Source organism: Cynoglossus semilaevis, chromosome 6 (assembly GCF_000523025.1).
Source record: "Cynoglossus semilaevis isolate Cse_v1.0 chromosome 6, Cse_v1.0, whole genome shotgun sequence".
Lineage (NCBI taxonomy): Eukaryota > Metazoa > Chordata > Actinopteri > Pleuronectiformes > Cynoglossidae > Cynoglossus > Cynoglossus semilaevis.
Genome location: NC_024312.1, coordinates 3,753,824 through 3,765,299, shown reverse-complemented (window position 1 = coordinate 3,765,299; position 11,476 = coordinate 3,753,824). Strand labels below are relative to the sequence as shown.

At 42.3% G+C, this 11,476-nt stretch overlaps 1 protein-coding gene across 1 annotated transcript in view; it reads left to right on the top strand.

Annotated features, from left to right (window-relative positions):
- cdh13 (cadherin 13, H-cadherin (heart)) overlaps positions 1–8,703 on the top strand; it is a 222,021-nt gene extending 213,318 nt beyond the window's left edge. The window contains exons 15-16 of the mRNA XM_025056314.1: positions 6,328–6,561; positions 8,118–8,703. Coding sequence (XP_024912082.1) covers positions 6,328–6,561; positions 8,118–8,383 — 500 coding nt within the window. The 3' untranslated portion in view covers positions 8,384–8,703. The remainder of the gene's footprint in view (positions 1–6,327; positions 6,562–8,117) is intronic.
- The last annotated feature ends 2,773 nt before the right edge of the window (positions 8,704–11,476 follow it).

Genomic DNA, 11,476 nt, shown 5'->3' with positions numbered 1-11,476 from the left:
AAAAAAAAAAAAAGTTCACCTACGGTGGCGTCAGACATCGTCCTTAACAAGTACGTCTGTAGAGGAGCAGCGAGAAGGCAGCCGTGCGTGAGCGCGTGTGCGACGTTGATAATGAGTGAGATATTTCCTTGAAGACACAACGTGACAGGATGAAAGATCTGGATGAATTTGACATGAATTATCCGGCCGGGCAGACACTTCATATAATGATTTAATTTCCAAATCACTTTGGTCCAGAGCTCCGTTCCTTTCTCTTCCTCCTCCTCCTCCTCCTCTTCCTCCTCCTCCTCCTGCGTGACTTTCTCCCTTCATTTATCTTCCCTCATTCCTGTCTTCGACTCTTGCTGTAGTCCACCTGTGACTTGGTCTTTCTGACTGTTTCGCAGCAGCCTGATGTATTGTGACATTTCCCAGAGAGCCATTACTCACCTGTGAGCTCGGCTCCACTCCCTCCGCTCCCAGCTTGTTGTTATTTCATTTCCTTCATCGTCTCCTCATATATGGCCGGGGAAATAATCGTAGTAATAACAACGGTGGATGATTGGCCCAGGGAAATGCCCAGTGTTTGTACCGCAGCCACCGTGGCATTTAATGATGATTTTAATGAGGAAGCCGAATAAGAAGGTGGTTTTTCTCTCTCCTTGTTCCTGGAGACTTCACTCCTGGACATTCTTAACACCTGTCAATTCTTAGTTGTCCACTAGGGTTCTCCCAACACAAAGGCTATTTCCGTTTGCGTTCTTGCCGGTACCCAGAACCACACAGGTCCGTTTCGTTTCGCAGCCTCGTGAGTCACAACCCTGTCATTTTCTCTCTTTGTACAACAGCTGCGTTAAAAATAGTTATAAATCCAAAAGTCATAACAACAGAACGAGTCTGTCAGACAGAGAGGATGTATTAGCCCGAAGCTAAACGTGTAAGGAGCGCCAGAGCAGTCGAGGGCAGGTGGGTGGGTGAGGTACGGATGGAAAGAAGAAAAACACTTTGTCTTTGGCCTGTAGCTGCAGATTAGCCTCGATAGCCTCGGGAGCCAATCAGTGTGCTCGCTCCTCTCATCTCAGGGCATGTGGGAGAATAGCAGGGCTGACATTGCAGAGCGCCAGGGGGCAGGAGGTGTTTGGGAGCGAAGGTGGAGTGAAGCTGGAGATGATGAAGAAGAAGAAGAAGAAGAAGAAAGGTGCGTTGCCTAGAGGAGCAGTTTGGAGGTGATGAACAGGCCGAGCTGACGCTCCACAGTCCATGTGGAAATATTGAAGTTGGTACACCTGCCTCGAATGCAGTAAACAAAACAAAAAAGTACTAAAATATACATCAATCCATCTGGTGAACTCAACAAGTTGGGGTAGCTGCAGTTTTACTACCGGGTCACATCACTTTTTTAATGATTTTTTTTATTTAAAAATGTATTTTAAATTTGGGACGATAGCATCAGCCTCTCCAGCAGAGGGCACCATAGGCGACTGCCTATATGGCCAGTTCTGCAGTTACCTACATGTTGATCAAACCCCCAGACTGGATAATGTTGGTTATTTGTTTGTTTGTTTGTTTTAGTTTATCCCAGATCAGTTCAGGTCAAACTTTTAAAAAGTCCCAAAGCCCTTTGGGAAAAGTGGTTGCAAGAACCCGAGAACAAAAACAGTTGTCGCACACGTGTCTCACTTAATGTTAAACTACCGTTCGTGAACTGCAGGTGGTGCCGTGGTTAAGATGAGATCTCCCCGCAGGGTTGTTTCCAAATGAGTTCTGTAGCAGCGAGTGCCAAAACAAAACCATGTGTAATGGCCGCCATTTAAATTGGACACCGCGCTGCAGGGGGTGAGGTTTGTTTTGTTTTTTTTTTCCTCCCTCCAGAGGGTGATAAAAAAGCTGAGAACACGCACAATAATTACGACGTCATAACAAAGTTTTCATCCCCAGTGGGTGTTTGAGTCCGATGTAATAATCAACAGGCAGAACAACACTGACCGGTTTGTCTTCATATCTGTAGGAGGGGCAATTGTTTTTATTTATTTTTTTTATCACATAAAAACCGAAGCTTCAGACAGAGAAGCTCTGACGTCAGGGTCCGTTTGTGCCTTCAGAATCATCAGCTCCAGTGAAGAACGTTTGCCTTCCTCCCGTGTCGAGGAGTCGTCTGAACGAACCCACTCTCAATTACAGCTCCTTTAAACACTGAGTGGGACTTTGATGTAGACAATTAAACCTAATCTCACTCATTAATTAGCGTAATTCTGGCTCTGAAACCAATTTATCAGGATCAATCCACACATGTGCAGATGAAAATTTCGCTTTGGAGTTTTTCTTCTGTGGAATAGAAAAAAAAAATCCAAAAATTAAATATTCACTCATGAAAGTTTGGAACTCTCTGATTCATTAGTCAAACCCAGTTAAACCAGACATTAATCACAGCAGTTTGCCTGAGAAGAGAGGCTGCGGCCAAAGATAGCGAGTGGGTTTTTATGTCATCGTAACCTGTCAGCAAGCTGCAAAATGTCACCGCCCGAAAAGGTGATTTAATTACTCAGTTTAACCAGGAGCACGCGGGCATTAATCTTTACATTGCAGCGAGAAGCTGTGGGTCAACGTTAGATCGACCAATAAAGACAGTGGACAGATTAATTATGGAGAAGGTGGCGCTGCTAATAAACTTGTTAAACTTCAGCCATAAATCTCACCGCTTCTGTGCCGCTGACATTTACTTTTCGCATCGTCATTCGTTGTTTTTGTTTTGTTTGTTTTTTATACTTGATAAGTTTTTTCAGCCAGTATAATTTTTTTGGCCATCAAGTTTTTTGTGTTACAATACAATGGGGTTCCTAACCTCCGGTCCGCAGACCAGTACTGGTCCGTAGATCACTTGGTATCAACACATGTATTTAATTTTTACTGATTGACTTTATATCATTTCTTTTTTTCATTTCATCAAGACAATCTGAGAATGTTTCAAAATAATATGTCAAACAGACTCCGACACTAACAGAATTTTATTTTGAAAATTTAATGATCCTTAAAAGATCAACGCGGAGCTACAATATAATAGAATACAATTCCAAAATTCAATTTTATCCACAAAATTTACTCTACAAATTTTCCATCTGTAAATACCCCCTACCCTCGCCCCCTAGTGCCCCGTCTCCCCCTTTAACACCCTTTTTTTATTTCAATCTTTATTGTTATTTTACTGCCTCAAGCTCAGAGGTGGATGTCGACCCATAAATTCCCACCTCTACTAGAGAAAAAGGCGCCGATGTTGAATCAGAACTTTGGAGACAAAGTGGTGTGAAGCAGAGTTCAGAGGACAAGGTCCACTGAGGCTGAGATGGAGCGAGATGATGACGCTGGAGCCATATACACCCTAGACAAGGAGGAGGAGGAGGAGGAGGAGGAGGAGGGGGAGGAGGTGTAGACAAATGGAGTGATTAGATGTTAAAAGTGTCCGTTTAGGAAGACGAACCGCTCCATGACCAGAGACGACGGTTCAGATCCAGTCCACGTAGTTTCTCCTCTGATCTCAGACGGTTACAGACACGTCGTTTGGTCCTCATTTAAACCACTTCATTTTTTTTGTGCTCTTGATGCTGTGGCTGAAAGGTCAGAGCTGTACCTCTGCAGTAAACAGGAGCCGGGAATTTGTTTGAAGGTTCTGTAGAACGCACATAAAACAGCCAGGAAGTGCAGAGAAGGCAGTCGTTTCAGCGGCCAACGTGCAGAATCTGCAAGAAATACTTTTTATTCCCTTTCACTCTCTCCCACGGACACATTCTGTTTTTATGTCGGCAATAAAAGTGAAGTTCTCAGCATTGGAAACAAATGATTATCTTAAAAAAAAAATAAGATAAAAAACTCAGCCTTTGCAGGTTTGATTTCTCTGCTGAGTGTTTTTTTTTTAATGCATTTGGTTTCAGACACTTTTTCAATGAACGGTGACTCACAGAAATATATATATAAATATATATATATATTTTTTTTTTTTTAATTCACGCTGCTCCTGACAATGTTGCTCTCACCCTAAACCCCGAACTCCTGTCGGTGTTTTCATCTAATCTGATGAAGGGGGCGCCGCTGCCATCGCTTTCATTTTGAAAGAAGAATTTTCTCTTTACTGTTGACCCTGACCATGTGAGTTGGCGGGATCGCACAGAGAACGAAGTGGCCTGTCAGTCTGTGTGTGTGTGTGTGTGTGTGGGCGGGCGGCTTATCTGTATGTGTGTGTACAGTACATGATGTTGGATTACTGCCATTATCCTGGAGAATTAGCACCTACGCATGCCTCTCAGGTTACTACTTCACTTGACATACAGTACACCTACATGTACTACACAGATACAAATGTTTACCACTTGTATAATTGCCCTGCTGAGGGGGGTGAGGGGGGGTGTGGGTAGGTGGAGTTGTGGCCGGGGCAACACGTCCTTGTTTCTGCCGCTTAAAGGGTTGTTGGTGGATAATACAGTTATGCAATATTTTTTTAAAAGAAATGTTCAGGTGCATATTTCTGTCCTTCAGCCAGGGGGCGTATTTCATGAGTGTGCTGGAAATTGTACAAAGTGTGTGGGTGTCACAGTGACTTGACTCAACCTGTACCATGGATCTAAATAAAAGAATTTACACAACCTAGAACATCTTCTGTTCTGAGCTGTTTATCGGTAAGATGAAACAAACAGATACTGTAGTTCCACCCCTGACCAGCAGATGGACAGAACAGGTTCTCTCAAATGTAGCCAAAACTGCCAAATCTGTGATTTATTATTGGACTTTAATATTTACTTATCAACCGAAGGACAGGATGTTCAGTAATAACAGTAACAGTAACAGTAATAACAATCTCCACTCTCTCCTCTGAAGACTAATTAATATACAAAAAACACTCGATTAATTAACTTGTTTGCCTAATGGAACAGAGAGAGAGAGCGTGTTGACGAAAACAGCCAGGTCGGAGTCTCTTTTCTCATCTCTTTTCTTGCACTGCATTTTGCTTTGTCCAAAGTTTTAAGAGTCCATTTCAGCTCCTTTACATTAACAGACTAAAAGCACAGTGTCATCGGCAAAGTGACGTTCCACAATTGTCTTGTAATAAACCTCTGTTTGTGTTGCATGTTTTAAAAGATGGAGAACAAAAGAAATTCAGGTTTTATCCCCAATTTTTTATGTCAAATATGCACAAAGATTAATGTTTGGTTAACTTTTTTTTTGTCAAATACTGTAATAAACCTCTGTTTGTGTCAAATATACACAAAGATTAATGTTTGGTTAACTTTTTTTTTTTTAAATATTATATTCATTCTGTTCTTCATAAAATACATTTAAAAAAAGTAAATGACTTTGATCTGAAAGACCCAAGTGGTCATCGTAATAAAAACATGCAGGTAAAATTTAATTTTATATTCACCTCAAACTGGAATCAAATTATGTTTCCTATTATTTTTAATTATCATCTTCTGACCTTAAAATGAGTTTGGTCCTCCAGAATTTCCCCCCTTTTTTTTTTTTTTTTTTTTTTTTTTGCATCATCCCCTGACATGTACTACTAACGCCGTTTATCTTGACTTGTTTCCCCTTTCCTTAAATTGCAATTTTTCTTCCCTTTTAAAAAAGGTGGAGACCCATTTTCCAATTACAGATCTTGTCTTTAGGTGTTAATTGCCGACTGACCCTTGGAGCTGTTGTGGGTTTTTTAATAACCTCTAATCACAGTAAAACAGAGAACAGTCGGCCGATGGAGAAGGAGCCAAGCTGCTTTTTAACCCATTAGCCTTCAATAAGGCGTAATCTCACACAAACACTGAGCCGGCCGCCTGCCAAGTCCACGCGCTCTTTTGCCGAACATGAGTCCCTGTGATTTATGTCGACCCGTTGTTGAAGTGACAGACGAAACAAAAGATTGTTTATTAATTTAGTTGAGTTTTTAATGATTCTTTGAAAACCGCCTGTCACAGAAACATTTGGAATTTGAACTTTATTGATTCCACACTTGGGGAAATTCTTGTGTCAACAACAGACGTGCTAACCGCTATGCTATGGTAACTCTATTATGGTCTTTTAAATATTATCATGGCCGACAGACCTCCCTGTGACCTCGTTAAGCTTCAATTACCGTCAAAACACAAGAACAACCACTAAGCAAATAATAATAATGCTTACACCCTGAACCCATCTGTCACTCTGACTGCACACTTTAATACATGTCACATCCCTCAGGTATAAAATACTGTGTAATATATGTACTATATAAGTGTTTATAAATGTATGATGTATAATCAGATTTTATTGCAGTACTTTTTAAATATTTTGTCGTTTTTACACGATTCCTGTGGTTCTTCTTTACAGGCTACCCTCCAGCCACAGGCACGGGGTCACTGGTCATCTACCTTGAGGACTACAACGACAACGCCCCTTACGTGGTGCCATCGGTGGCGCGTGTGTGTGAAGACGCCCACGATATGAACGTCGCCATCGTTGGGGGACGGGACAAGGACTTACCACCTAACGGCGCCCCCTTCAAGATCGAACTGGGGAAACAGCCTGGCCTAGACAAAACATGGAGGGTCACCAGGGTCAACTGTGAGTGTTTTTACTAATATATAGTGAAATATTAGCATGATTATGTAATATCGGTAAGATTTCGTCTGATAATGAAAATCCAAAAGCATGGATTTTGTCAAATTTGCTGGAGTCGCACGTTGGGTTCTGAGACGTTTACCTCAGTTTTGAGGGCAAACGGCTGCATGTATCGGTATCTGTTGACATCGGAATCGGAAATTAAGTGTTTGGACAATATCAGCGTATAAGGTTTGATGACACTGACACAGAGGAAAGCAAATGGCTGAGGGAAATGGAGGGTTAGTGACGGTTAGTGTCAAAACACCGAGGTGGGTTTTTCCATGTTAGACGCTATAACTAATGTGAGTATTATTTCCTGTCACACGCTGAGTTAATATGAATGTGCGTATGCTGAGTGCAGAGCAGCCTCAACCGCAAATGCACATATAAATCACATGCTTGGAATAGAGAGTGAGGTTTGGGGGAGGGGGGGGGCAGAGGAGCACGGACCCACAGACAAGCCAAGACATTGATTCGGGGGTTGCATGACCGACATCGACGTCTGCGTGTGTGTTTGAGTGACAGAGCCGAGCCTAAACCTGCCCAGGGGTGTTAGCTGTGACAGACAGCAGGAGAGGGAGGAACAGACACTCCTCAGTCAGCGCCACTGGAGGAGGACGACGGGACCAGCAGAGAAACGTCTGCTCCCACTGAGCTGGACCGCTGCTGAGTCCTTCAGTGTGCTCGTGAATCTTTCTGTGGGGTGTGTGTGTGTGTGTGTGTGTGTAGAGACAGCGACGGCCTGCGTTAAGTGACATCTCCATAACTCTGTGTGGAATTTTTTGAATTTACTCAACTACAGTTGGTGAAGCTCAGAACGATTAAAATAATAAAACTAATAAAAAAATCACTAAATTGATCATTTCCAAAAAAATTTCACACCACGCTGCTGCATTTAACCCAATTACTACATCAGAGATTTTGGAGAAACGCTGTTTCCAGCACTGCTGCTGGAACGTGAAGATGATTTCAACCGCCACCATACAGTGACGGTGACTCAGGCTCCAGCTTTAATGAAGTTCCGGGCCGAGTACAGAACCTGAGCTAATGTGTTTATTTCATGTCAAAACAGCAGCTGTGAGCTAACGCTCCGAGAGCCGTGGCATTTAATCAAAGTTCACAGGTTTTTTTTCTTTCTTGTTTTTTTTTTTTGTTTATTTGTTGTTGGTTTTTTTCCTAACGTATTCTTCTGGCTCTGTTTTGACAGATAAAGTGACTACAGTCTGTAATTGAAGGTAAACCTGAATGTCACTGACAGCTGGTATTGGCAGCTGGTAAAATGAGCAGCGGACTATTATGGTATTTTTAATGGGGAGTGAAACGGGGAGTGGTGAGGAGGGGGCTCGTGCCAAATTTAAATGTGATCCAACCGTTCCCTTCAGCTCGAGACGGAGTAAGGAATGTTCTGCTTAGGACAAAAAAAAATTGTGATTGTCCATTTGTCCAACAGCCGTTGACCTGACTGTCCGTCCACGTCACTGACCCCGTCCCCCGTTTTCCTCTCCTGTCTCCTGTAGCAACACATTCCCAGATCATGCTTTTGCACAGTCTGAAGAAAGCCAACTACCAGCTCCCGTTGGTCATCACCGACTCAGGGGTGCCCCCTTTGTCCAACAACACAGAGGTCAAAGTTCACGTGTGCGTGTGTAAGAAGAACAAGATGCACTGCAGCTCCGCCCACTCCCACCACGCCAGCCTTCTGCTGCTGCTGGCGACACTCCTGCTCACCATACTCTGTAAGTACCCAGCACGGCACACGAGCACACGAGAGAACAGGAGCTAGAACTGGTGATGAACCGGACGACAAAGTCAAAGATGAGACATGGGTTCATAGAGTCCTGGCTAGTTGTACTTCAAAGGCTGTCCGTTGATCTGCCGACCTTTTGTCTTTCTCGGCGACCCTGCCCAAAGCTAATTCCAGGAAGTTGGAAGTCATAAATTTCTTATAGATATGTGAATATTCTAGAGAAGTACCAGCTGAACGTGAATAATTCAGGTTACTCTGCTCACGACACAAACCTAATAGCGATGTTCAACTGTCCGACTTCGTGAGTCTTTCTAGCCTCGGAACTCCAAGATGCTGTTTTCTGTCCGGACTTATTTTCTCATAGAAGGTACTGTAGTACTGTGGATATGTGTGTAGGAGGTTGTGTAGGTCGGTTGGCACATGCTGTAGGTCTACAGGTTGATAGTTAGCTAGTGCGGTGTGTAGGATGGTGGTGTGTACAGGTGTGAGGTTGACGGTTGTAGGTGTGACAGATGTCGATGGTACTGTGTACTTTTATTGATGCAGCATATACAAATATAGATACATCTGCAGGAAAATAATACTATAGAAGTATATTGTATGTAAGTTGAAAAATACTTGAAAATCAAAGGTAGGCTGGTAGTAAAGAAAAAAAAAACTCCTTTGGTACGTAGGTTTAAATGATGGGCAAAACCAGATTTTTGGATTTGAAACAATGTCGATTTCTTTTTTGGCATTTTGTCCGATACCAATAGTGATACTTTCATAACATATGAGTCATAACAAATGACCTCACCTTGTTTTTACACAATGTAACCTACATTAATACTACATACATTGCCTCTAATATGTAGTAAGTTGGTAGGTACTTGGTAATGTGGGTATTTCCATAGGTTCAAAGATATATTGTTGAGTACCTGCGTACCTACCAAGTACCAAAGTACATATATTTGGTTCGTCGACACGTCAGCAGTTGATATTGAAAAAAGTGTTTTTTTGCAGTGTTGGAGAAAATACCGTAATAACAGCAACATAAATACTTAAGTCACAGCGTACAGTCATCAGCATAGAAACAGAACCCGCGGAGATCGTATCTGTCTCACAGTTTTATTAACTAGCAGGGAAGTTGAATACATAAATGTATGTTTGTGATTCAATACAGTGTCTTTGCTCCTCCACTGTTATCGATTGGAATCAGTTATCGTCACTATTTCAACGGTTACGAGGATAAGAGAGCGAGTTGATAACGGTGGAGGAATTTAATTTGAGATTTCAGATGAGGGTGGCTAACAGTTGGAGATGATTTTTATTTGATAAAAAAAAACAATAGATTTTATTCAGTTTCGGATTAACTCAGGACTACAGTAGGATTAGCTACACAAGAAGAATCGTACGACTCTCAGTACAAAAAAGGAAATAGATTTTTATCTTCAACCTGCGAGCAAATTATTTCTGATTCTTCCAAAACGACACATGAGCTCCCAAATATCACTACTAAGTTTCTCGCTCGGTAGTTCTGGTTCCAGGCAGCACTGTGGTCGACCCGGAGAGAGTTGTCTCTCGTTTTTCTGGGTTAATCTCAAGGACATTGTTCCGCCTCCTATCAACCTTTTAATCAACCCCATGTTGGTGACTCTCAGGAGCGCCGCGGTTGTTTAGGACAGACGGTAAAACTGTCTCATCGAACTGCTTTAAATTGCTGTGGAGTGTGTCGCTGTGGTGGTTTTCTTTATAAGGTCAAGGAGCAGGTGTGTGTGCTCCTCACCCAGACCACCGGGGCTTCACTTCACCCCTGTTTGTGATACCAGGAAAGAAAAGTCTGCCTGGCAACAGCTCCTGTTTGTGAAGGAAAGAAAAGTCTGCCTGGCAACAGCCACTTCCGCTCCACAGTCCTGCCTCTGGGTGCAGCAAAAGCAGAGAAAGTATCGGTCTTTAAAGGTCTACAACATAGACTCCCGATCTTTAGGCACGTCTCCTGCCGCAAAGTTTTCTGGTCAGAATTCCTCTGGCACAGCTGCTTTCTCAGAGTTTGTACGAAGGAATGTTTTTCTTTTATCTTCTACAGTAAATATTCCGTCAGAACTTCTGAGTTTCACACTTCTGAGAATGTCTGTACACTTAACTGGCGTCTCTTGATTTTAATCTGGAGGAGAAGTGATTTAAATTTCATGATGTTCCTCGTCCTCGGGGAGATCGGTCTGAAGGCTAAAGTCTAGTTATCAGGCTTTTCAAAAGAAACTTTTGATAGTTTGTGGCTCCTAGCCTTGTGTTCAGTATTTGTTTTGGTCATAAAAGTTAGTGAAGTCGACAAGTGAAGTGAAGTGATTATTCTGATCTAAATCTGGAGGTTGTCATCAATTTACCGATCCTGAAAGAAGAATTTTTACTGTTAACTCTTTGTTCTCTTTGAAAACGTTTCTTCCTTGGAATTCTACCGTTCTATCGTTAGCTGTAATTAAAACAAACTAAATGGAATTGTACCTGATAGTTAGCTGTAATTAAAACAAACGAAGAACTCGTGCCCAATGTTTTGACCAACTCTTTTGTATTTTTGGCCAACCTTTAGCCATGTTAGCTTTAGCCATAATTTTAGCCAAACTTGCTCTGGCTCCGGCAGTTATCGGGTTTTCTGTGAATGTAAAAGGAAGAAAAAGGAAAAGGAAGGATAAACACAGGAAGGGAAAATTATTAATAAGTATAAATATTCAAAGGAAAATGCAAATATCAACCTTGATCCCTAAGAAGAGAACAATGTATAGAATAAACAATATGAGCATGAATATGTATGTGTGTGTGTGTGTGTGTGTGTGTGTGTGTGTGTGCGCTCATGCAGGTCACTGCACACTGTGTAAAGGTTGTGAGCATTAACATAACATGCAGCATCCATGCGTTGTGCACACAGTTTGGGCATCAACGCAGCGTTTTGACTTCCTCTCACTTCCTCGACACTAATTTGTGTCCGACCATGAAACGCTTTACTGCCGATCGGGGAAAAATGTTCCCCGTCTTCTCCCTCTTTAAAGTTCCTTCCTGTCTTCCCTTCATCGTCTCCCACTGATCATTAAATCCCTTTTCTGCCTCCCTCTTCCACGTCCCACTCCCATTTGCATATTCCCTGCCTGTGTCTCC